Source organism: Leptopilina heterotoma, unplaced genomic scaffold, assembly GCF_015476425.1.
Source record: "Leptopilina heterotoma isolate Lh14 unplaced genomic scaffold, ASM1547642v1 Lhet_47, whole genome shotgun sequence".
NCBI lineage: Eukaryota > Metazoa > Arthropoda > Insecta > Hymenoptera > Figitidae > Leptopilina > Leptopilina heterotoma.
This window is the reverse complement of record NW_025111098.1, coordinates 4,353,991-4,381,294: the sequence shown is the minus strand read 5'-3', so window position 1 is coordinate 4,381,294 and position 27,304 is coordinate 4,353,991. Positions and strand designations below refer to the sequence as shown.

The following is a 27,304-nucleotide window of genomic DNA, read 5'->3' as shown; positions in this document are numbered from 1 at the left end:
ATGTCGTTTTCAATACGAGCTGTTAGTGAGACGCAGGTGAGACGAAGGCGAAACGGAAACGAACCGCAGGCGAGCTGGAGTGAGGACGCAGGCGAGTCGGAGTCAAGCCGAAGTCGAGTTGAAATCACACAGCAGCGAGTATTGAAAGAATCCGAACCTAAATATTGCTACGTGCAAGCCGCATACGCTATTTTTTCACCAATGATATAAAAAAGTGAACTTCTCAATCTTAATCTTTCAATCATTCAATCTCAATCTTTCAATTATTAAATCTTCCAATCATTCAATCTTTTAATCTCAATCTCTCTATCTTATAATCTCTCAATATCAATCTCAATATTAATCTCCATCTCCGTAAACTGCCATAAAGCAGTTTTTCACAACTGTCGTAAAAAAACTTCTTATGTCAGCATAAAAAGTCTTTTTACGGCAGTTGTCCAGAACTGCTTGAAAAAATACTACTTTATTTGTCCAAAACAGGTCTCAAAAAGACCCATTTTTTATGTCTATGGCGAAAAAAAATTGTTTTTTATTAAATATAGAAACAAATATAATAAATATTACAATTTTAAAATTAATTCACACTTTTGTACAATATGAAAAAAATAAAGTGAAAAAACACTTGTCATAGGGTTGCAATTACTTAATTTTTTATATTTATAATAACCGATTTCTTTTCATGTGAATAAGAATTCCAGAAGTGGGCCCCTATTTTTTTTTTATTTTTGGGTTTTTTTAAAGGTAAAAATTATTTGTAGCGTTTTAGTAAATAACTAATTATTCGCGATCGGATGGTCCGATTGTAATAAAAATTGGTGCAGAGTGTACCTGAGAATTTGTACTTTAGATAAATGATAAAAATTTTAATTAAAAAATATAATTTGTTTAAAGGGTTATACTACCCAGACGCACTGAAAAATGAGTTTTTTGGGAATTTTTTGCTGGGAAACTATTCTATGGATTAAAATAACATTTAAGGCTTTATTATTCACGTTTTGAGGTATAAAAAATTTGTATTTATCAATTTTTATACAAAATATGGCCTTGACTTTTAATATTTCACTTGAACAATAAATAAGTAGGATTCTCTATTATTCTAGAAAATATAATATTGTTAGTTACAAAATTTGTTTGAAAAGTAAGAGATTTAAAACAAAACAAATGAATTCGTGTCGAATTCATGCTTTTACGTATATATATATATATATAATTGTTAATTTGTAATTTTTTTGGTTAAAGTAGTCGAGTTTAGTTTATTTACTTGTTTTCTTTTAAATCTCATTTAGCTTTCAAAAATTTTTTGTAACTAAAAAAAAATTCTATTTTCTGAAGAAATAGAGAATCACACTTTCTTATTATTCAAATAAAATCTTTAAAGTATTCTCTATTTGACTATTAAAAAATTTGTTAAAAAAGATGGAGAACATATTTTTTTAACACCAAAAATTAAAAAATTAATTTCTTTAAAAAAATTGTATTTTTTAATTAAAATTTTGATCATTAATCGAAAGTACAATACCTCAGGTAAACTCTCCACTAATTTTTATTAAAATTGATTCATCTGATCGCGAGTAATTAACTATTTACTAAAACGCTACAAATAACTTTGACCTTTAATAACACAGCCACACAAAAAAAATAAAGTGTCTTGATCTGCGGTCGAGACATATGTATTCCGATGTATTTCAATGCGCTGAATCCGAATCCGCCATCAGAATTTGGCCAATGGGTCCTGGCACGAAGTAGTATAAGGAGACATCACGGGGCATAAAAATCTGCACACATTTGGGGGGACAGAGATCTAGGAGATTGCACCAGTAGCAGAGGTTGCGCCTCTGTGGTTAAAGTATTGTACTAAAATTTTTCGTCTGCTACTGTATATAAACATAACTTACAAATTAAAGAAATACGACGAAGTGAATGGCGCAACCACTGCTATAGTGGTGCAAATACTCATAACTCTAACCCCCCCAAAATGTGTTGATTTTTGCCACTGCTAAGCACTGGCGTGAGGTCTCCTTATTAGTATAAGGTCCTGATTTCGCCCTAACCTCAAAAAGTACCCTAAAATCGTTAAAATGGTCACTTTTGAATTATCAAAATTGAATCTAACCGCATATTGATAATTTTCTAAGATCCCTTAATTTAAATAAACTATTCTATAAGCTTTTCATTTGGAAATTCATATAAAACATTAAATCTATCGAACCTAACCTCACAAACACATCTAAGATTCAAAACAAACAAATTATACCGGACACAGCGCAATGAAAAATAGGTAAGCTCATGAAAGTTTCAACTTAGGTGTTTCTATGACTGCTAATTACGAAGCCGGTGTTAGTTCATCAAAATTCAAAATGGCGGATCAAATATGGCGAACAATATAAATAAAATCTAGTTAGATGTTGGTTTTTTTATTATTTTTTAATCCATATTAAAATCATTTTCAAGCACGAAGCTTTTCGTCCATCAACGATGGACCTCATCAGGTGAAATTCGAAAATTCAAAATCTGTAAAAAGTTCCTTAACTTTTACAAACAATTTACACTTAAAATTAACATTCACAAAATACATGTCAAAAAGATGTTCTAATTTAAATTACATTATATAATACTAATAATTTTATAAGATTTTTTAAATAAAATCACAAAAATACAAAAAACCATTAATTTAAATAAAACGTTAGAAAAACATAACCTCACTTACTAATAGGATCTCTTCTCTCACATGTTATTCATTTATAAAAAATTAAAAAAACAATGCAAAGACACATTGTTGTGTATCTTTACAATAGTTCAACCTTTTAGAAAAAGTATAAATAAAATAAAAATAACATCGTTGTAAAAACAGACACTTTGTGGGAAATAAAAAACAACATGTATAATTTAAAATGAAAATTGGTGATTTAATTATTGGAAAATTTGTAATCTGCTTTATCAATACGGATGTAGAAATCTACTTAATCATGCTTTCACGAAAATTTAAATCGCGTTAAAACACAAAGTATTATGTGTTTGTAATGAGTGAGTGATAGATCTTATTTAATGATGTTAAGTCGCTCTTTTTGTTGACTGTATCGTTTCTCAATATATGAAACATCTCTCTAAATTTTCTTCTATTACTATTCTGCTCATTACATATAATCTTAGTGTTTTGGAATATAAATTTATGATCATGAATGTGTGAGTGTTCGACGAGAGCCGTACTTCTCTTATCATGTTTGCAGTCTCTTTTATGTTCATATATTCTGTCTTTAATATACCGACTTGTTTCACCTATATAACAAGAACCACACTGGCATGGGACACAGTATACCACATGATTTCTATGCTCAAAATCAATGGTATCTTTATTTTTCGAAAAAACTCCAAAAGGATCTTTTTTTATAAGAGAAAACAACTCTGATATCATAGTTTTTATATATATTTTTAAAAAAATCTTTTAGCTCATTAACAAATGGTAAGAAGATAATGTTATTATAATCAAAATTTTCCTTAATGATGTTATTATTATAATACTCTCTCTGATGAGAGAGTTTTTCTTTCCGATGACCTTGGCTACTTTGAGTGTCTAAGAAGAACGTACGGCAACAATGTTGTGGATATCATGAAAAGCTGGATTAAGACTAACTTAAGATTACATAATTAGATTAAGGAACCAAAACCGGTATTTACTTCGTTGTAGGTCAGGTGGGTTTCTTCCCTCACATTTAATAAATATTGATAAGTTTATTAAATTTCATAATTTTTCTATCTTAAGAAAATTTGATAAAATTAATTTTGAGTATAAGATTAACATTTTTAATTTTGAAATAACAGATTTGAATCAAACAATATTAAAATTAAAATCATGTTTGACAAAGTCTATGAGTTTAATTCGTGATATTATTGATGATGAAGATGTATGCAACAATTTTTTCAAAATTCAAAACAATATATTTGATAAGTACGAAAAAGAAATTATTAAAAAATCAATAATTAAATTTAATTGGTTAAAAGAAACATATTACAGTATAAATGTTGATAAAGTTGTTAACCACAATTGGATTAAAAACTTTTCAAAGAAAACATTGCCACAAGATGTGATGTATTTTTTAAGTTTGGGTGAAAAATTTTATATTAACCCCACTAACAAAAGCAAAATCATAGAAAATACTCTTACTATGGTGGAAGAGAAAATTAACTTAATACCAAATGATGATAAAAATGATTTCAGGAGTAAGATGTCTGCTGGACTACAAAATTTTTTACATACTAATTTTAATATAATTGATTCTTCCACTATTAACAAATATGGCAAAAAGACTCAAGACTTTCTTAAAATGAATAAAGACATTGTTGTGTGTAAGGCAGACAAAGGGAACGTAACTGTTGTTCTGGATAGAACTGAATATATTGAGAAGTGTTTGATTTTATTAAATGACAATAACATCTATATTAAATTAAATTCTGACCCTACTCAGTCAATTCAAAGAGATTTAAATAAAAAAGTAACCTATATGTTACATAATAATTTCATCAACTGTCCAACTTCAAAACATTTACATTCCTATAATTTGGTAGCTCCAAAATTTTATGGACTCCCGAAAATATATAAAACCGGATGTCCGATGAGCGGTCTCATGAGTGGTCTCACTTCTTTTTGTGGTTCACCTACATATAATTTGTCAAAATTTGTCAGCTTACCTATTAAGAAAATAATTGGGAAAACGGATGCACATGTGAAGAATAGTTTTGATTTTGTCGAACAAATTGCGGACTTTCAAATTCCACCAAATTTCAGATTAGTTTCGTTAGACGCAAAATCACTTTTCACTAATATTCCGAAATCCCTGGTTGTGAGGTGTGTTAAATTGAGGTGGTGTGAAATTCGAGAACATACAAAATTAACTGACAAAGTTTTCTTAGAAATCTTAGAGTTTTGTATCGATAACGCATACTGTACATTTAACAAGAAATTTTACAAACAGATTTTCGGAACACCTATGGGTTCCCCACTGTCAGGTGTAATCGCGGACCTAGTGATGGAAAAGCTCGAGTCAGATGTTTTGAAAAAGCTTCAATTCCCTTACCTTTTATATCGTAGGTATGTTGATGACATTTTCGTCATTGTTGGAGAGAATGACATTAACGACCTTCTAAATTCCTTTAATCAATATAATGAGCACATACAATTTACTATCGAAATGGAGAAAAATTGTTGCATAAATTTCCTAGACACCACTGTCCTAATAGAGAATAATCGTATTATTACAAACTGGTATCATAAAGATACATTTTCAGATAGATTTGTTAATTTTCATTCTAATATTTCAAATAAAGACAAAATATCCGTTATTTTTGGCCTTGTAGACAGAGCCATGAAATTATCCAACTGTAGATTTCACGAAAGTAATTTCAAGTTTATTTATGATGTGTTAACTGAGAATAATTACCCACTCTCATTTTTGTCAAAATATGTCAATTTAAGAAGGGATAATATTTTCCATAATAATAACATCATTAAGGAAAATTTTGATTATAATAACATTATCTTCTTACCATTTGTTAATGAGCTAAAAGATTTTTTTAAAAATATATATAAAAACTATGATATCAGAGTTGTTTTCTCTTATGAAAGAGATCCTTTTGGAGTTTTTTTGAAAAATAAAGATACCATTGATTTTGAGCATAGAAATCATGTGGTATACTGTGTCCAATGCCAGTGTGGTTCTTGATATATAGGTGAAACAAGTCGGTATATTAAAGACAGAATATATAAATATAAAAGAGACTGCAAACTTGATAAGAGAAGTACGGCTCTCGTTGAACACTCACACATTCATGATCATAAATTTATATTCCAAAACACTAAGATTATATGTAATGAGCAGAATAGTAATAGAAGAAAATTTAGAGAGATGTTTCATATATTGAGAAACGATACAGTCAACAAAAAGAGCGACTTAACATCATTAAATAAGATCTATCACTCACTCATTACGAACACATAATACTTTGTGTTTTAACGCGATTTAAATTTTCGTGAAAGCATGATTAAGTAGATTTCTACATCCGTATTGATAAAGCAGATTACAAATTTTCCAATAATTAAATCACCAATTTTCATTTTAAATTATACATGTTGTTTTTTATTTCCCACAAAGTGTCTGTTTTTACAACGATGTTATTTTTATTTTATTTATACTTTTTCTAAAAGGTTGAACTATTGTAAAGATACACAACAATGTGTCTTTGCATTGTTTTTTTAATTTTTTATAAATGAATAACATGTGAGAGAAGAGATCCTATTAGTAAGTGAGGTTATGTTTTTCTAACGTTTTATTTAAATTAATGTTTTTTTGTATTTTTGTGATTTTATTTAAAAAATCTTATAAAATTATTAGTATTATATAATGTAATTTAAATTAGAACATCTTTTTGACATGTATTTTGTGAATGTTAATTTTAAGTGTAAATTGTTTGTAAAAGTTAAGGAACTTTTTACAGATTTTGAATTTTCGAATTTCACCTGATGAGGTCCATCGTTGATGGACGAAAAGCTTCGTGCTTGAAAATGATTTTAATATGGATTAAAAAATAATAAGCAAACCAATATCTAACTAAATTATTACAATCCAAAAAACAAAAACATCTTATATATAAATAAAATCTGTTTGGATTAGCTTGAAAATCGTTACTCGAGGGTTTTCGGGGTCGCTGATGACGAATCCCATGTCGGTTTCTAAAAATTCAAAATGGCGGATCCAATATGGCGGATTTTTATTCTTTTAACGATTTTTTAAAATTAATTACTCGCTGTCTTTCGGGACCTTTGAACTTAAAGTCTTACGAATTGTTAGAAAAAATTATTAGAAAACAATTCATTCGACTTTAAGATTATAAAAATTGATATACGATTCGTTATCAAAGGTCCCGAAAAACCGCGAGTAATATATTTAAAAAAATCGTTAAAATAATAAAGACCGCCATATTGGATCCGCCATTTAGAATTTTTACAAACCGACATGGGATTCGTCATCAGCTACCCCGAAAACCCCCGATTAACGATTTTCAAGCCAATCCAAACAGATTTTATTTATATTGTTCGCCATATTTGATCCGCCATTTTGAATTTTGATAAACTAACACCGGCTTCGTAATCAGCAGTCATAGAAACACCTAAGTTGTAACTTTCATGAGCTTACCTATTTTTTATTGCGCTGTGTACGGTATAATTTCTTTGTTTGGAATCATAGATGTGTTTTTGAGGTAAGGTTCGATAGATTTAATGTTTTATATGAATTTTCAATTGAAAAGCTTATAGAATAGTTTACTTAAATTAAGGGATCTTAGAAAATTATCAATATGCGGTTAGATTCAATTTTGATAATTCAAAAGTGACCATTTTAACGATTTTAGGGTATTATTTGAGGCTAGGGCGAAACCAGGACTCATTGGCCAAATTCTGGTGTCGGATTCGGATTCAGCGCATCGAAATACTACGGAATACATATGTCTCGACCCCAGATCGAGACACTTTATTTTTTTTGTGTGGCTGTGTAACTTTTGCAAATATTCAAATTTTAGAAAACTATTTATATGTTTTTAGTATACCACCCATGTATTCTTACCCATGTGTTACTTAAACCTTTATCAGAAGTAATCCTAACTTAAAATAATCAATTGAGCATGATGTAAATTATCATTAGCCTTTCAAAGAATAACTAAAATTAAAATAATATACGATACAACAGGGATATACAATTTAATATTATAATTTTAAAAATTGAAAGTATGAAAACAACTGTATCAAAAGTATTTGTGCTCAATATATAAAATCAAGGTATCTAATTGTAATAAAATATCAAAAATTGTAGGTAGCTATTGAAGTTGACCAAAAAGAAATAAATGAGTCTCGTTACATCAATATATCTATAAATATATGTTTTTAAATCATTTTTTAGAAAACAATGGTAACCCTAAAGTTCCTCGATTATCACTCAACATTGAAAACACATGTCAAAAAGACGGAGAAGAAAGTGGAAAAGGAAGAGGAAAAGGAAAAGGAAAAAGAAAAGGAAAAGGAAAAGGAAAAGGAAAAGGAAAAGGAAAAGGAAAAGGAAAAGGAAAAGGAAAAGGAAAAGGAAAAGGAAAAGGAAAAGGAAAAGGAAAAGGAAAAGGAAAAGGACAAGGACAAGGACAAGGACAAGGACAAGGACAAGGAGAAGGAGAAGGAGAAGGAGAAGGAGAAGGAGAAGGAGAAGGAGAAGGAGAAGGAGAAGGAGAAGGAGAAGGAGAAGGAGAAGGAGAAGGAGAAGGAGAAGGAGAAGGAGAAGGAGAAGGAGAAGGAGAAGGAGAAGGAGAAGGAGAAGGAGAAGGAGAAGGAGAAGGAGAAGGAGAAGGAGAAGGAGAAGGAGAAGGAGAAGGAGAAGGAGATGGAAAAGGAAAGGGAAAAGGACAAGGAGAAGGAGAAGGAGAATTTTTAACCGATTCTATAGAAATGGAAGAATTACGTAAGTCTTATAAATTATTATTTCTAGAATTGATTAAAAGTGAAATATTTAACAAATATTTTCCTTCATTAACCCTTTAAGGCCCGACTTTTTTTAAGTGATACGATTTTCTTCATGTTTCATAAACATCTAACATCTTTTTTTAATAGGCCGCCATATTAAATCCGCCATTTTGAATTTCAAAAAACTAACATTAAATTTGTATTCAGTGACCTCAAGAACACCAAGTGGTAGTTTCCATGAGCCTAGCTTAATTTTCAAATTTTTCCGTCCGCCATTTTGAATTTTGAAAAACGTATAGCAGATTCGTAATCAGCGACCTTAACAACTCCCAATGGTAATTTTCATGAAACTAGCTCAATTTTCAAATATTTTCGTCCGATATATTGGATCCGCCATTTTGAGTTTTGAAAAATAACATCACATTAGTAATCAGCTACCCCGAAAACCCCCGAGTAATCATTTTCATGAGCCTCGTTTAATTTTCAAATTTTTTCGTCCGCCATATTGGATCCGCCATTTTGAATTTTGAAAAACTAACATCAGATTCGTAATCAACGACCCCATAAACCCTCGAATAATCACTTTCATGAACTTTACTTGAAGTAATTTAACAATTTTTAATTTTTTTAACAACCCTTAGCAAAAACATTTTTTTTCAATATAGTTATAATTATAAGATTGTTGTAAATTTATTGCACTATATTTTTTTTTACAAGTAATATAAATTTGTGGATCTTTGGCGTTTTGAACTGAAAAATTGATTAATTTTTGACAAAGTTATGAATGTTCGAACACAAAAGTGGTTTCAATCGAAACCGCTGGGCCTTAAAGGGTTAAAGAGAAAAATTACACAGGACCACAAAGGGAAATTAAGGTGGACATAAATATATGTTTTTAAATCATTTTTTAGAAAACAATGGTAACCGTCACACTTGTCAAAAAGACGGAGAAGAAAGTGGAAAAGGAGAAGGAGAAGGAGAAGAAGAAGAAGAATTTTTAACCGATTCTATAGAAATCGAAAAATTCCGTAAGTCATATAAATTCTTATTTCTAGAATTGATTAAAAGTGAATTATTTAACAAATATTTTCCTTCATTAAAGAGAAAAATTACACAGGACCACAAAGGGAAATTAAGGTGGACATGCTCTAACCATAGGTGACCTTTATTTTTTTGGGGTCGCTGATTACGATGCCTGTGTCCGTATGACCCTATCACGTCAGCATCAAAGTCAACTCAAGGTCAAACACCTAATTTTGCAATATTTAATTTTTTGACTCCGGATTCGAAAAAAGCGGAAAATTTTACGTCCGAAAACGTTTCGACCATTTTTGTGAACCAACCTTTCAAGGTCAATTGGAGGTCATCTAGAAGATCAAATCTAGATTTCCTTCTCTTGTCCGAAAAGTTAGCTTGGAATAGATTTTAAAACAAATTTATTTTTATGTTTTTGGAACGCTGATTACGATCCAGGTGACCATATGACTCCATTACGTCAGGGTCAAATCAAAGTCAAAAACCTTAATTCGACATATTTAATTTTTCCTACACCAAACCATCAAGCACTTTGTGTGGCCCAGGGAGAGGGAGGAAAAGTTGAGTTACTTGTGAAGCGCCGGCGAAGGGTTGGGAGCCGTAGGTCGTCCGGGGGTGTCGCGAGATCAAAGAGATGCGAGGATCAAAGAAACGGGTATTTGCTACAAGTAGGAACGGTTACAAGATCCTGCTTTTGTACCAATGGTACTTGGACAATAATCATCAGTTTTTACAACCTTTTTTCCCCTCACTCTCTATTTCCTTACAAGGTGTAGGGCATATTAAACGTACACTACCGTCGAGAATTATCGGTACGGCTGCACGCGCACGGCCCAAAAACATACCAATCTTTAAATCACGATTTTTTTGTAAATACAAATGTCATAAAATTAACAAATATACCATTCGAAAGATTATTAAATTCTACGATTAATGGTACATAACTGAAAATTTTAATAATTTATACAAAGATTGCAGCAATTGACAAATTTGACAAAAAAATTTTAAAAATACAATTTTTTTGGAAATTTTTTCAACCCCTACACATTTTTTAAAAATTGCAGAAAAAATTTGAAACATATATGTGTGATCATTCAAGTCTCATCTTTAATTTAAGACAAAAAGAATTCAAAAATCTCAATCGGTTAGCGAGATATCGTTATAAAGGGACGAGCATTTTCAGCCAAAAACCGTTCAAAATCGAATAATTCAATGCATTTGTCAAAAAACATGCTCGGACGTTTATAAAGATATCTCACGAACCGAATAAGATTTTTAAACTCTTTTGGTCTTAAATGAAAGATGAGACTTGAATGATCACACTTATGTAAGTTTCAAATTTTTTCTACAATTTTTAAAAAATGTGCAGGGGTTGAAAATATTTCCAAAAAAATTGTATTCTTAAAATTTTTTTGTCTGTCAATTGCTGCAATCTTTGTATAAATTATTAAAATTTTCAGTTATGTACCATTAATCGTAGAATTTAATAATCTTTCGAATGGTATATTTGTTAATTTTCTGACAATTGTATTTACAAAAAAATCGTGATTTAAAGATTGGTATGTTTTTGGACCGTGCGTGAGCAGCCGTACCGATAATTCCCGACGGTAGTGTATATATGCTCTTTTTTTATCGTCACTCACTAATTATCACCTTAATTAAATCCTTCTAATTCGATTTTTCGCCTTTAATTAAATTTTATTACCTTTTAATTAAACAATCAAACTACTTCTAATTATTCAGTTATTAACTTTTATCACTATATCCACTATATCACTGTTTGACCTTGAGTTGGCCTTGATGATGACGTGATGGGGTCATACGGACACCGGCATCTTAGGGCTTTTGTAGTACTAAGAGATAGTAATTTTTTATGAAAATATTTTTTTAATTATTCCAATATTTTCTGATAAGGAGGGGGGGGAGTTTGGGGTATTACGGTACAATGTTTATTTTGATAATTTTTTATTCTTAAACAATTAGATAACAAACTTTGTCAGGGTACATTTTCGATAGATTTTTTCATGCTCTTTCAATTGGCAGTAAGCATTTTCAAAAAAAAAATTTATTGACCTAAAAAAATCAAAATTAAAAATAAATTTGACTTTTTGGGGTGAAGGATATGATTTTTTTCTTTTTTTAAACGAAAGCTGAGGTTTTTTACTAAAAGGACATATAAATGAGAAAGTTTACCTAGAATGTTTAAACACTAAAAATAGGAGTTTTCTTCTGACGGGAGCGCTGCGGACTGCCGCGCGACACGGTTTTGCGCTCCGGTAAATAGAAAACTTTTTTTCAGTATTTAAACATTCTAGGCCCACTTTCTCATTTATATGTCCATTTAGTAAAAAACATCAGCTTTTGTTTAAAAAAGAAAAAAATCGTATCTTTTCTCCCCAAAAAATGAAGCTGAAGCTGGCACCCAGTTATCAGCAACCAGTTAATTTTTAAACATTTTGTGTTGGCAATAAAACAAAAGAAAACCAACGTCAGGCGCTCAACTGGCTCTAACGGAATGCAAACAATTAAATTAATATTCAATAATAAAATTAAATATCATTAGCAAATACAAATAATATATGATTATTATTTATATAATTATATTATTATATAAATAATAAATAATTGTAGTTTAAAAGAAATATTAATATTATAATAATATAAATAAATAATTCTATTTTTTTCAGGATAAAATAAGTTTAAAAATATAGAAAAAATTTCTAATTTTTTCCTTGACTAAAAATAAGTGGTGCACTATTTTTTCTTATACTTCAGGGAGTAGGATAAAGTAGAAAAATCACGTTTGGTTAGAAGACGCGAACATTGGAAAGCAAAAAATAAATTTTTTCTGAAAAAAAATGGAAAAAATTTTTTCAAAAATTTCTAATTTTTTCCTTGACTAAAAATAAGTGGTGCACTATTTTTTCCTATTCTTCAGGGAGTAGAATAAAGTAGAAAAATCAGGTTTGGTCAGAAGACGCGAACTTTGAATAGCGAAAAATCAATTTTTTCTGAAAAAAATTGGAAAGAATTTTTTCAAAAATTTCTAATTTTTTCCTTGACTAAAAATAAGTGGTGCACTATTTTTTTCTATACTTTTGGGAGTAGAATAAAGTAGAAAAATCATGGTTGGTTAGAAGACGCGAACATTGGAAAGCAAAAAATCAATTTTTTCTGAAAAAAATTGGAAAAAATTTTTCGAAAAATTTCTAATTTTTTCCTTGACTAAAAATAAGTGGTGCACTATTTTTTCTTATACTTCAGGGAGTAGAATAAAGTAGAAAAATCACGTTTGGTTAGAAGACGCGAACATTGGAGAGCAAAAAATCAATTTTTTCTGAAAAAAATTGGAAAAAATTTTTTCAAAAATTTCTAATTTTTTCCTTGACTAAAAATAAGTGGTGCACTATTTTTTTCTATACTTTTGGGAGTAGAATAAAGTAGAAAAATCATGGTTGGTTAGAAGACGCGAACATTGGAAAGCAAAAAATCAATTTTTTCTGAAAAAAATTGGAAAAAATTTTTTGAAAAATTTCTAATTTTTTCCTTGACTAAAAATAAGTGGTGCACTATTTTTTTCTATACTTCTGGAAGTAGAATAAAGTAGAAAAATCTTATTTGGTTAGAAGACGCGAACATTGGAAAGCAAAAAATCAATTTTTTCTGAAAAAAATTGGAAAAAATTTTTCGAAAAATTTCTAATTTTTTCCTTGACTAAAAATAAGTGGTGCACTATTTTTTCATATACTTCAGAGAGTAGAATAAAGTAGAAAAATCATGTTTGGTTAGAAGACGCGAACACTGGAAAGCAAAAAATCAATTTTTTCTGAAAAAAAATGGAAAAAATTTTTTCAAAAATTTCTAATTTTTTCCTTGACTAAAAATAAGTGGTGCACTATTTTTTCATATACTTCAGGGAGTAGAATAAAGTAGAAAAATCATGTTTGGTCAGAAGACGCGAACTTTGAATAGCGAAAAATCAATTTTTTCTGAAAAAAATTGGAAAAAATTTTTTGAAAAATTTCTAATTTTTTCCTTGACTAAAAATAAGTGGTGCACTATTTTTTCATATACTTCAGGGAGTAGAATAAAGTAGAAAAATCATGTTTGGTTAGAAGCCCGGAACACTGGAAAGCAAAAAATCAATTTTTTCTAAAAAAAAAAGGAAAAAATTTTTTCATAAATTTCTAATTTTTTCCTTGACTAAAAATAAGTGGTGCACTATTTTTTCATATACTTCAGGGAGTAGAATAAAGTAGAAAAATCATGTTTGGTCAGAAGACGCGAACTTTGAATAGCGAAAAATCAATTTTTTCTGAAAAAAATTGGAAAAAATTTTTTGAAAAATTTCTAATTTTTTCCTTGACTAAAAATAAGTGGTGCACTATTTTTTTCTATACTTCTGGAAGTAGAATAAAGTAGAAAAATCTTATTTGGTTAGAAGACGCGAACATTGGAAAGCAAAAAATCAATTTTTTCTGAAGGAAATTGGAAAAAATTTTTCGAAAAATTTCTAATTTTTTCCTTGACTAAAAATAAGTGGTGCACTATTTTTTCTTATACTTCAGGGAGTAGAATAAAGTAGAAAAATCACGTTTGGTTAGAAGACGCGAACATTGGAAAGCAAAAAATCAATTTTTTCTGAAAAAAATTGGAAAAAATTTTTTAAAAAATTTCTAATTTTTTCCTTGACTAAAAATAAGTGGTGCACTATTTTTTCATATACTTCAGGGAGTAGAATAAAGTAGAAAAATCATGTTTGGTCAGAAGACGCGAACTTTGAATAGCGAAAAATCAATTTTTTCTGAAAAAAATTGGAAAAAATTTTTTGAAAAATTTCTAATTTTTTCCTTGACTAAAAATAAGTGGTGCACTATTTTTTCTTATACTTCAGGGAGTAGAATAAAGTAGAAAAATCACGTTTGGTTAGAAGACGCGAACATTGGAAAGCAAAAAATTGGAAAAAATTTTTTGAAAAATTTCTAATTTTTTCCTTGACTAAAAATAAGTGGTGCACTATTTTTTCATATACTTCAGGGAGTAGAATAAAGTAGAAAAATCACGTTTGGTTAGAAGACGCGAACATTGGAAAGCAAAAAATCAATTTTTTCTGAAAAAAATTGTTTTAAAATTTTTTAATAATTTCTAATTTTTGCCAAATATGCTTTTTCTACTTTATTGTACTCCCAGAAGCATAAGAAAAAATAGTTCACCATTTATTGTTAGTCAAGGAAAAAATAGAAATGTTTCCTATATTTTTAAACTTATTTTATCCTGAAAAAATTAAAATTATTTTTATTATTATAATATTAATATTTCTTTCAAACTACATTTATTTATTATTTATATAATAATATAATTATATAAATAATAATCATATATTATTTGTATTTGCTAATGATATTTAATTTTATTATTGCATATTAATTGAATTGTTTACATTCCGTTAGAGCCAGTTGAGCGCCTGACGTTAGTTTTCTTTTGTTTTGTTGCCAACACAAAATTTTTAAAAATTAACTGGTTGCTGATAACTGGGTGCCAGCTTCAGCTTCATCCCCAAAAAGTTAAATTTATTTTTAATTTTGATTTTTTCAGGTCAAAAAAAATATTTTTTGTGAAAATGCTTACTGCCAATCGAAAGAGCATGAAAAAATGTATCGATAATGTACCCTAACAAAGTTTTTTGTTTAAATGTTTAAGAGGAAAAAATTATTTTAAAAAATTTGTACCGTAAGACCCCTTGATCACTTGACGTGAAATCGATCATAGATAGATTTTATTTCCTTAATACTACATGTTTTATATCTAACAAAAGCCATATAATACATTCTCATTCGACAGATTTCTAATATACTTTTAATATAATAGTCTTTTAAAATCTTCTCCACTTTATATAATCTTTTAAAGATTTTTACAATAAACTAACAGCTCTTCTTTATGATTCTCAATGCTTCAACTTCAATGCTTCGAACAAAATAGTATATTTCGATACAAGTAGCCAAGAGAGCGTTTTGTAAATTGCGAGTGGAGCGCAGGCGCGAGAACTCGAGGCGAGGCGAAGCCGAGCCTCGAGTTCGAGCGACTGTGTTCCACAAGCAATGAGCAAATCGCTCTCGCGGCCACGAGTGTCGAACACTATTTTTCTTTATAAATACATGCAAAATCCGAGAAATACTGACAATTAAACCGATATTCTATCAAGAACCCTGAAGCGTCTGGTCGCGCGGGGGGGTTCGGGGGGTCTCCTCCCGACGGGGTCCAGGTTTATAATATTTAAAATATTGTTATTTTAAGACAAATAAGCTTAACAAAACATATTTTATGTAAATATAACGGATATATAGATTTTAAACATAAAATTAATTAAACATAAAATATTAAATTTCAAATCAACGCGGATATTTCGATCAATTTCCGTAAACGCATGCGCAGAGCAGGTCAAGTAATATGAACATTAGTTTAGTAACAGCTGATGGCATTTTGCTAACCGGTGAGAGCATTTTGCTCACCGGTGAAAGCATTTTGCTCACCGGTATTGACATTTTGCTCACCGCCTTTCGTCACAGTGAGGAAATCGGCCATTTTGGATAGCTGTGAACGATTAGCAAACGAGGATTTTGCATGTATGTATGAAGAAAATAGTTATTCCTATCCTCATAACAAGCCTTGGTGTAAGATCCTTGAAATCTTTCAATTAATTCTCTTTAGTTCCAACCCCATAATTCTACTCCATAAAGAGCTGCTCTTTTTATTGTTTCTCTGATGAAAAATCTACTTTTTAGTCTGTGACTTCCACTGTACTTGTTACCCCAAACCTTAGTTATTAGCTGCTGAGCTTTTCCTCATAACTCCAAAAGTTCTCCATTATAACTCCAACTTCCTTTTTTTAAACCTTCCGCCGTCTCTAAATATCATAATTGAAAGGCTGGCTGCAATAAGAGGACGAACGCGAGACTTGGGTTACTGCCAGTCGGGTAACAGTGATAAGCATTGAGCCGCTCACTGCTACCTGACTGGTATTATCCCTTTCAACCACGCGTTCGTCCTCTTCTTGCAGCCAGCCCTTTAATTTTAGTCTTGCCACTCCTAAACAATTGCAAAAATTATTCTAAATTCTTTAATGTATTTAATATTTCTTATATATTAAAACAAAATTTATGCTTATTGATAAATCGTCCAAGCGCCCATCCTGCCGGAAGGACGTTCCAAAAAAAAGGCTTTTAAAAAAAGGGAATTCAACTTTTCTTTTCTGGCACTCTTTGGTGTTAAAGTAGACGAAAAGACGAAAAAATACATATTTTTGACTTTTTAAAATAATAATTTAAACCATTTTTCAAAGCCTTCAAACTTGCTATGTTTCTAAACAGTGAAAAAAACATTTTTTCGTAAATTTAATGTAAAATCCCAAAAAATTAATATTTATTGACCGGACAAGTCTCTTTCTCTTCAGAAACGTTCAAAGAATGAAACCTAATTTTTTAATTAAAAAAAAATTAATTTTTAATATTTTTCAGTATATTTGAGTATAGACTCAGGCGCGAGTCCCTTAGAAATTGCTCTGTTAAATTAATATGGAAGCAGATAAATATAAAACTAAATATATCGTTGGAAAGGTAATGAAACAAGCTTTCAAATGATGTAAATATCGAGTCTTTAAATTTATAAACCTGGGCCAGGTAGTCTCTTAAATAAAGCGAAAAGCGTCCTGCCGGCAGGACCGGGCTTCGTCATTCTGTGACTAAAAATTATGTGAATTTTTGGAACATGTAACTTCTTCAAACTACTCAGCCCTTAGCTTTGAACTTACAAGCTCGATATTTATATGCGCTGAAAGCTTTCGTTACCTTTCCAATGATATATATCATCTTTTATTTATCTGAATCCATGTTAGTTTTGTTTAGCGATTTCGGAGGGACTCACCTGAGTCTTTTTCGTCCTGCCGGAAGGACGTTGGACGATCTATCATTATGCAGCTTCAGACCATGTATGTGTCACAATGTTTGCATGTGAAACCATTTTTAATAATTTTGACACATATCACATCAATATCACAAAAAAATTATCAAAGAACATAAAACATACTTTTAAACCAATTTATTGTCAATTTATATTCATTAAAATGGCAAACTAACATTAGAAATGGAAAAAACAGGCAGTCCACTCATGGTGACATCAAACTTTTTATGGCAACAACCGAACCACCACAATTTTTTTTAAGTCAAAATTATCACTTAATTAAACTAAAACAATCAATTTAAATGTCCAAAGTAGTAGGAAAAAATAAGTAACCTTTTAAAACTTAAATTTTACACTTCCGAATCACTTTACTTATTGTAAGAACGACTTTTTTTGGTTTGTGTTCTTAAAAACGCGTTACATCAAACAATAACGTATATGTTTATCGCGGAACTTAATTTCTTACGGTTTCTAGGTGCGGTGCTGCTATTCAAACTATTTATTTCACGTTTCCGCTGTCAGATAATTTAAAAGCTCATGCGGTCCACTCAAGGTGACATTACACTAGTTTATTATTTAACCACTTCTTTAAAAAAAACTTAATTCTCAATAATTTTCTCTCTCTTCCTCATTGCCTGCTAAATTTTTTAAAAAATATATAAGTATTTCGTCTTCTTCTGCGGCTTTCCCTGATCTCAATTTTCTCAAACTCGAGTCGAAATTTAACTCCTACTTAACCCTTTACCGCCGGGAAGGACACATATTTTACACAACTTTTAAAGTTATAGTTCTTAACGATATTGTAGGTTAAAAAATTGGTAGTTATCCTTCCCTATAAAGTTTTTTATCGCTCTTTGAGAAACTGAAGTTTAAATTTAAAATAAATTTACATTGAGAAAGTTGTAAACATTTTTCCGGCAAAAAACTCAAAATTTTTACTTCTTTTTGGGAAAAATGATTTTTTTAAGGTAGAAAGTAAAAATGCATGCATAAAACCTACAAACATTTCAAAATTTCAAAATGGAGGCTTCAAAATGGGGATGGAAGACACTTTTTTAATGAACATCAAAGTCTAGAGTAGGGGAAGTGCGCCGGTTGTGGGCACCCCTACGTAAACTTCGACGGCAAGCAGACTTTACTGATCTAAGTATTGCAAGTTGTGTTCGTTGACAATACGGACTTTTCGTATTGATAACGAAACAAATATATGCATTTGTGTAATAACTGTGAGCATAATAAAGAAAATTTTCATTAAATAAATAAAAAAGTAATTTTGTATTGTTTTCGAAGAGCAACATATGGGTGTAGATTCGATCAGAAAAAAAGAGTTTAATTTTTTTTTGCAGTGTTGTCATTAGGAGAACATAGTCGAGGTCGGCCACCTTTTTGACTTTTGTTTATAACTTTTTTTTAAAAATGAATTTAGACAATTGAATATATATTTGGACAGTCCTGTTTAATAGGAACATCTTTTCTGTACAAAATAAATTGATTGGTTTTAAAATGAAAAAGTTATAAAGATTTAAAAAAAAAATTTGTAGTCGAGGTTCAATTTGTTTTTTATCTTTTATTAATGGTTTTTCACATTATGCACAAAACTTTTTTTGAGTTTTTTTTGTACCGACGTCACAGAAAACACAATTTTCGTTCCTTCGAAAATGTAATTGAACAAAAAGTTAGGTTTTACTAAGACAAGCTTCGACAAGCATTCGCGTAGGTGGCGCTAGTGAACTTGACAAAAAAACGCGAGTGGCCTACCTAGACTGTGGTCCAACCTCGACTATACTCCCCTATATTTTGTGATTTACCTTCGTGTTTAACCAAAATCCTGCTTCACAAAATTTGTTGGTCTTTTTAAAAATGACTGTCATTCTCGGTTGTGGGCACCTTTATGTTAAGGAGGCTCTACCATCTGACAATGATGTGGACTACTGTCTCATCTATCTAAACTTTCTGCCAAAGAAATTGACAGCCGCAAACTCCATTAAATGCGATGAATATAGTCATTCAGTGTATTAGAAGTGCGTTATGATATGTGGGCCCAGCTACTTTACACGCTAGCATTATGCTTCTGATAGCGATGAGCATAGTGGGAAAACATGTAATCATTTTTGTTCTTTATCCCGGCAAAGTCTCTTAAAATAAAGAAACTTTCATTTCTTCTTTATTTTTGTTGGTTTCCTTTAATATTTTTCCACTTTTAGCGGATTTTTCAAGGGTGCCCACAACCGGGTACAAAATTTTTTTTGTCAAAAAATTCCCATTTCACTAAATTTCTAATAAAACTTTTTTATTTAAAGAAATCAATTTAATTCCTTTACTGACAGTCACCTTAGACCTCTAGCTTTAAATTCGTACACATATATTTGTATAATATGCACATGGACAAATGTTATGAGGCAAAAACAAAAGGGTGCCCACAACCGGCACACTTCCCTTACGAATTAAAAAAAATTGTGATAATCATGTCACTTTGTAATTAGGGGTTTTTGAGGTTGCTGATTACGAATCTGATATTCGTTTTTCAAAATTCAATATGGCGGATCCACTATGACGAACAAAAATTAAAAAATCATTGGATTAAATTTTTGATATTTCATTAGCAATTACCTTGATTTTATATGGATGATTTTCAAATATCTATCATATTTACATGATCCCCATAAATATCATTATCATATTTAAAATTAAGAAAATAGGGTTAAATGGACAGGTCCATGGCATACGTTTTTTAAAAATTTTATTGTGAAATTTTTACGTGATCAAATTTTCTGTAACAAAAATGTACTGAAATATATAATGAATTTTAAATTTGATTCACTATTTTATCGGAAAACGTCTTATTAAAAAAAATAACAGTTATTTGAAAATCACCAATATAGAGCAGAAATACTTTTGATACAGTTAGTTTTCTCGGTGGTTTTCAGGATCGCTGATTACGAATCTGATATTAGTTTCCCAAAATTCAATATGACGAATCCAATATGGATATAGAACAGAAATACTTTTGATACAGTTCGTTATATATTTTACATATTAAATTATTGAAATTTGTTACTCATGAGTTTTAGGGTTGCTGATTATGAATCTGTCGTCACTTTTGCAAATATTCAAATTTTAGAAAACTATTTACGGCATTTTAGTTAGTATATAACCCACGTATTATTTAACCCGTATAGTCCCAAATGTCCGTTTTTTAGTACAATTTCGAGCTTTCCGTTCTACAAGTTCCGGTTTAAAAAAAATCGTTATAATTGTTTAAACAAAACCCAACGGGAAGTTGCCAATGTTAACGATTGGTTCAATAATGGGCCATGCTTGGTGCCCAATGGTTTTTTCTTGGCAAAACAATTGGCAACCATCATTGGACCACCAATGGTTTAAACTTGGGATGATCACGCTACTGCCAATGATCGGTAGCCAAGCATCGGGCCAATATTAGTTGCCAAGGAATTGCCAAGGAAACAAAATCGATTTTCAAAAGCTTGATTTTTTATTGGCAGCCAACAAAAAACCAAGGTTTTAAAAATTGGTTTTTTTTGATTATTAATTAAAATTTATTTTTAAAAAATATATTTTTCAAAAATTTATTTTTTAAAAATATATATTTTTTTAAATTAATAGAACATATTAATTTAATTTTTCACCTCTGGTAAAACAAAGGTGAAAGACTGATAAAAATTCCCTCACCGTATCTCACAGTGGAGGGATAACTGTGAATGTCTTTGCGAGAGAGGAGCAGGTACTTATATAGAGCCAGTGAAACAGGTCACAAGCGAGAAAAAATCACTAGCATGCACTCTGGCGGCGCTTGTCGGAACTGTTTTCTGGCGCGCATGCATATCCTGACGTTATCGACACAGCGCTTGGCAACCAACGTTGCGCCACTTCCGACAAGCGCCGCCAGAGTGCATGCTAGTGATTTCTTCTCGCTTGTGACCTGTTTCACTGGCTCTATAAGTACCTGCTCCTCTCTCGCAAAGACATTCACAGTTATCCCTCCACTGTGAGATACGGTGAGGGAATTTTTATCAGTCTTTCACCTTTGTTTTACCAGAGGTGAAAAATTAAATTAATATGTTCTATTAATTTAAAAAAATATATATTTTTGAAAAATATATTTTTTTAAAATTAATTTTTGAAAAATATATTTTTTGAAAATAAATTTTAATTAATAATTAAAAAAAATCAATTTTCAAAACCTTGGTTTTTTGTTGGCTGCCAATAAAAAATCAAGCTTTTAAAAATCGATTTTGTTTTCTTGGCAATTCCTTGGCAACTAATATTGGCCCGATGCTTGGCTACCGATCATTGGCAGTAGCGTGATCATCCCAAGTTTAAACCATTGGTGGTCCAATGATGGTTGCCATTAATGTTCCAATAATGGAACGGAGTTCGCCAAGCATGGCCCATTATTGAACCAATCGTTTACTTCCCATTGGGAAAGAACCGTTTTTAGTGTTATTTCTTTAAATCAGATTATTTAATCGAAATCGGTTTGGAAAAATTCGAAACATCAAAATATTGCGTCCAAAATGTTAAGACTATCAAATATGTTTGATGCTGCCAAAAACAAATTTTTTCAAATTTAAAAATGGCGCCTCAAAAATGTCCACTAAAATATTTAAATTTAGAAAAATAATTTTTAAAAATGTTAACACTATTTTTTAAACTTTTATGCTTCATTTGAATAAAATAATGCTGCTTCAACAAAAAATATTGTTATTTGATGTTATTTAACAATATTATAAACAATTTGAAAACCATGGGCTAAAGTTTAATCAAAAAGTTTATTTTCATCAATTCTTTTTTTTTTGGGGGGGGAATGGATACTAAAAGTAAAAAAACTTAATTCGTCGGTTGGGTGCAGAAAGGTGCCAATTTAAACTAGTCTTGAAAAACGTGCCGTTTCAAAAAACATTTGAAAAATCTGCATTTGAGCTGAGATTGGGAAAACATGCAAACTCCGAAATCAGATCAAAAAAAATAATAATTATGCAAAATTTAACTAGAAAAATCACTTTTGTATAACTTTATAACCTTTTCTTCAAATTTTTTCTGTACTGACAAGTGTCAACCTAAGATGAAAAAGATGAACGTTAATTCTGAGTTGGCATGTTTTTCAAATCTCAGTTCAAATAGCAGGTTTCTCACTTGTTTTTTGAAACGGCACGTTTCTCACGACTAGTCTGAATTGGTACCTTTAAACCTATAAACAATTTTTATAAACAATTTGCAAAACATGAAATAGAATGGTAGAAAAAAATTAATTTTGCTTTCTCATAAAGGAAGCTTTGTATTAGCAAAATTTTGGATTGTCATTTTTTGACATATTTATAAATTTTTTTTTATTATGCCTAATACTTTAGTACTTTATATATGCACAGGAACTCCCCGTATAAATGTTCTAAATAAATAAAAAAAAATTTCGACGTATTTTGACCTCCGAAGTCCAAAAAACGGATTTTAAAAATTTGTCCCGTTGTGTGTGTGTGTGTGTGTACTAACATTACATTTGCCTCAATATCTCAGAACGAGAAAGAGCTAAAGGCCAAAATTTTTTTTAAATTGTAGGTCTCCCCGGGGGACATAAAATGAGAGTATTTTCAACCCGATTCATGAAGTTTAACTATTTTTTTTTGAATTTTTCATTTTGTGAAAAAACGTTTTTTTGGCATAACTTAAAAAAATGTTAGGACACTCATAAATATTTTCCTTTACTTTTGTAAAGTTTTTTCAGACGCATCTTTTGAGCCCTAATTGAACATTTTTCGTTAAACGGAAATATTAAACTTTAAAAAATCAAAAATTTTAGAAAATAAGACTTTTTTGAAAATTTTGTTGAAAAATGTAGAAGTTTAGTTTTGTTTTGTATTTAGTTTTGTAGAGTTTTTTCAGACGCATCTTTTAAGCCCTAATTGAACATTTTTCGTCTATATTAACTGAAGATATTAAACTTTTAAAAATCTAAAATTTTGAAAAATAAGACTTTTATAAATTTTTTTTAAAATTATGTAAAAGTAACTTCAAAAAATTATTACCAACTTGAAGAGCATTAAAAAACGCTTCGATTGACCTACATATTTTTGAACCTGATTCGGGCAGAAATTATGAAATTATTGGTATTTAAAAAATAAAAAATTGTGGAAAACATCATTTTTTCAACATTCCTGTTTATTAACTTATGTGTAATTATTAAACTATTATTACCATCTTATAGAATATATAAAAACACATTTTTTGAACCAAGATTTAATGATTTTTAACCCTTTTATAAAAAGTAATTCTTATATTTCAATTATTATTATTTCTATGAGGAAGCAAAGTGTTCATGAAATGAACACCAAAATTATAAAAATGTACAACTTGGCAGCGGTTTTTAATTTTATTATCCTTTCTTGTAATCAAAATGTTGCTTGAGGTTTAAAGTTTAATTTAACATTATTTAGCATTATTTAAAAATATTATTGTATAAACAATTTTTATAAACAATTTTCATAGAAAAAGAAGTTTAGATTGGAAAGAAATTTTTTTTCACTATTTACTTGATTTATCATTAGAATAGATATTTAAACGACAAAACTTTGTCAGTAATTATTTTAATATTCTAAAAAAATTTCTAGTTTGATTTTTTATTAAAAGTACAAACAGCATGAACAAAAAATGAATAAATTTTAATTGACAGTTTTACTTCCCTTTCTTTATCCACCCGTGTAGAAATTTGACCATGGCCCAACTCGGGGCCAGATCTTTTGATCATTGTGTAGGCCATAACATGGCAATTTCTACATGTGCATAATTAATTATTTACATAAAATACAAAATAATATATATCTACATTAGGCAATCAAAACATTATGACACATTAAAAATAATATTCTTTAATACTGTTAAAATTTTCAACATTTTAAGTCCTATTACCTACCTATAAAAGCCTAGTAAATTTTTTTAACAATCCTTGAATTACATTAGAATCTTCATATAACAAGAAGTTCAAAAAACGAGTATCATGCAAAAAGATTTGGTTTTTCAAAAATGCATCTACCTTATTGGATTTTCTATTTAAATTTTTTTAAAAATTATTTCAAATTCGTAATCAGCAAAATAGGGAACGCTTAAATGTCAAACGACATTAAAATCTGATGATTTTTTAAAAATTTGGTCCGCTATTTTGGATTCGACATTTATAATTTTTTTAAACTATCTTCAGATTTGTAACCACAGGACACATGATATATTTAAATAGGACAATAATTTATCAAATTATCGTACTGCAAAATTATTTTTATAATTTTTAAAATATAATAATATGTATATATATATATATATATATATATATATATATATATAATTGTGTGTTTTTTAAATTATTTTTTAGAAAACAATGGTAACCATGAAGTTATTAAATTAATACCCAGCATTAAAAACACATGCCAAAAAGACGAAGAAGAAAGTGGAAAAGGAAACGAAAAAGGAAAAGGAGAAAAAGAAAGCGAAGGAGAAAGAGAAAAGGAAGGAGAAAAAATGGACTTCAGTAATATAGACGAACATCTCGACAACTATGATGAAAGCATATTATTAAACACGAACTTAGATTCTATCAAATTTTTATCCGATCCTACAGAAATCGAAAAATTGCGTAAGTCATATAAATTATTATTTCTAGAATTGATTACAAGTCAAATATTTAACAAATATTTTCCTTCATTATAGCTGCTCTTTTTATTGTTTCTCTAATGAAAAAATTTTCTTTTCATAACGCAATCATAAAAATGGCGTTATTTGTCTCTCCGTAGGCCAATGTAAAGTTATTCTTTTTAGTACGTAGTTACGAAAATACTGCGAATGACAGTTCAGTTCAAAAAAGAGCTTTGTTTGTGCTTGTTCGAGTATTTTTGTAACGCTCGAGTAGTTGCAATTCCGTCCAGAAGAGGCGTGATTATGTTTTCGTTCAGTTAACTACATTTACCGTGTCTTACAGCAGCAACACAGTATCTGTCAAATACTGAGAGTTTCTAACCTCCTTTTCGTGATCACTCGTGTGAAAAATTCTGTTTTTATTCTTTAATGATATTATTTTTATTAATACGTCGAAGTACACGACTAGGTTTCGGGGGGCTTCGCCCCCCGACGCGTCCGGTGGCTTGGGGTATTATAAAATGCGATTCTTTGAAATGTCGAATATTATTATTATTCTTTTGAGTTGGTTTTTTTGTAGTCGGGGGGCTTCGCCCCCTGAACCCCCTGACCGGGGCTCCGCCCCTGGACCCCGTCAGGGGGAGACCCCCCGAACCCCCCCGCGCGATCAGCTAGTAAGTACGCTTGACAGTGGTTCTGTGTTCCGAATCTTATGTATGCGTTTCTCAACATTCTTTTCAGTTATATATGTTTTTCAGTGTCAACGCCTTTTTATGATTTTGTTATGAAAAGTATCGTGCGCAACACGTGTGGCGGCATTTTGGAACTCGCGCTTCTTTTTCGTAACTCGTCTCCGGTGAGGGCGCCTTCGGCGCCCTCACCTACGACTCGTTACGAAAACTTAGCGCTCGTTCCAAAAAGGCCGCTAGTTCACACTTGTTACGCAATGTACTATTTTAAATCTGTGACTCCCACTGTACTTGTTACCCCTAAACCTTAATTATTACCTGCTAAGCTTTTCCTCATAACTGCAAACGTTCTCTATTGTAACTCTCCAACTTCTGGTTTTTAAATCTTCCGACGTTTCTAAATATCATAATTTTAATCTTGCTAGTGTTTACTTCTGGTAGTTTATTATTTGACCACTTCTTTAAGAAAACTTAATTCTTAATAATTTTTTCTCTCATTAATTTTTTTCACAATCATAAAATCTTCTTGTGTAACATTGCCTACTAAGTTTTTTAAAACTATTAGTATTCCATCTTCTACTGCTGCTTTCCCTGATCTCAATTTTCTCAAATTCGAGTCGAAATTTAACTCCTACTTAACCCTTTACCGCCGGGAAGGAAACATATTTTACACAACTTTTAAAGTTATAGTTCTTAACGATTTTGTAGGTTAAAAAATTGGTTAATTACCCTTCCCTATAAAGTTTTTTATCGCTCTTTGAGAATCTGAAGTTTAAAATTAAAAAAAATTTTAAATTGAGAAAGTTGTAAACATTTTTCCGACAAAAAACTCAAAATTTTTACATCTTAATAAAAAAAATGATAAAATGTATCAAGTAAGAATGCATATGCATAAAACCTACAAATATCACAATAAATTTTTTTTTAAATTTAAACTTCAGATTCTGAAAGAGCGATAAAAACTCCATAGGGAAGGGTACCTACCAATTTTTTAACATATGAAATCGTTAAGAACGATGTAATCTCTCATGATTAAAATTAAAACATTATACACTTTTTAATAATATATATTTTTTATAATTTGAACTTCAAATCGTACTTCACATCATAGAGGGAATCCCTTTTATATACTATGAAACAAAACTTCAAAATATTGTCAAAACTTTTACTGTTCAAATGTGTACAGTGCATAACAACAGGTATACACTGCCAGAGTAATAATTGTCAACTGTTGTCCCATCGCCATCTAGTAACAATATTAACTCGATCCGTCACACACAGAGGTCAGTGCTATGGTAAACATTTTACCGACAGAATTGATTGCAAATTTCAAACATTTTATATATATATATCCTTACGTAATAAAATCTTAACTCCTACCCTCCCCCACGTAAGAATCCGTAAGGTTTTTATACACCACTCCCCCCCTTGGTTCTCCTCTCTACCTCACACGGCTTACAACTCTCGGCTCTCCTCTCTACAAATGTGT

General features: G+C 30.1%; 1 protein-coding gene across 1 annotated transcript; it reads left to right on the top strand.

The window, feature by feature from the left end:
* LOC122507515 (RNA-binding protein 25-like) lies at positions 1-25,039 on the top strand. The gene is made up of 4 exons (XM_043620264.1): positions 1-138; positions 7,947-8,495; positions 9,409-9,525; positions 24,867-25,039. The coding sequence occupies exons 1-2, from the start codon at positions 1-3 to the stop codon at positions 8,466-8,468; spliced, it is 660 nt and encodes a 219-aa protein (XP_043476199.1). The 3' UTR covers positions 8,469-8,495; positions 9,409-9,525; positions 24,867-25,039.
* The last annotated feature ends 2,265 nt before the right edge of the window (positions 25,040-27,304 follow it).

What these genes read in the sequence shown, in the direction of transcription:
- LOC122507515 (XM_043620264.1), top strand. Translation starts at nt 1, where the DNA reads ATGTCGTTTTCAATACGAGCTGTTAGTGAGACGCAGGTGAGACGAAGG. An exon ending in TTGAAATCACACAGCAGCGA is followed by an intron (nt 139 to 7,946) that starts GTATTGAAAGAA and finishes ATCATTTTTTAG; the next exon opens with AAAACAATGGTAACCCTAAA.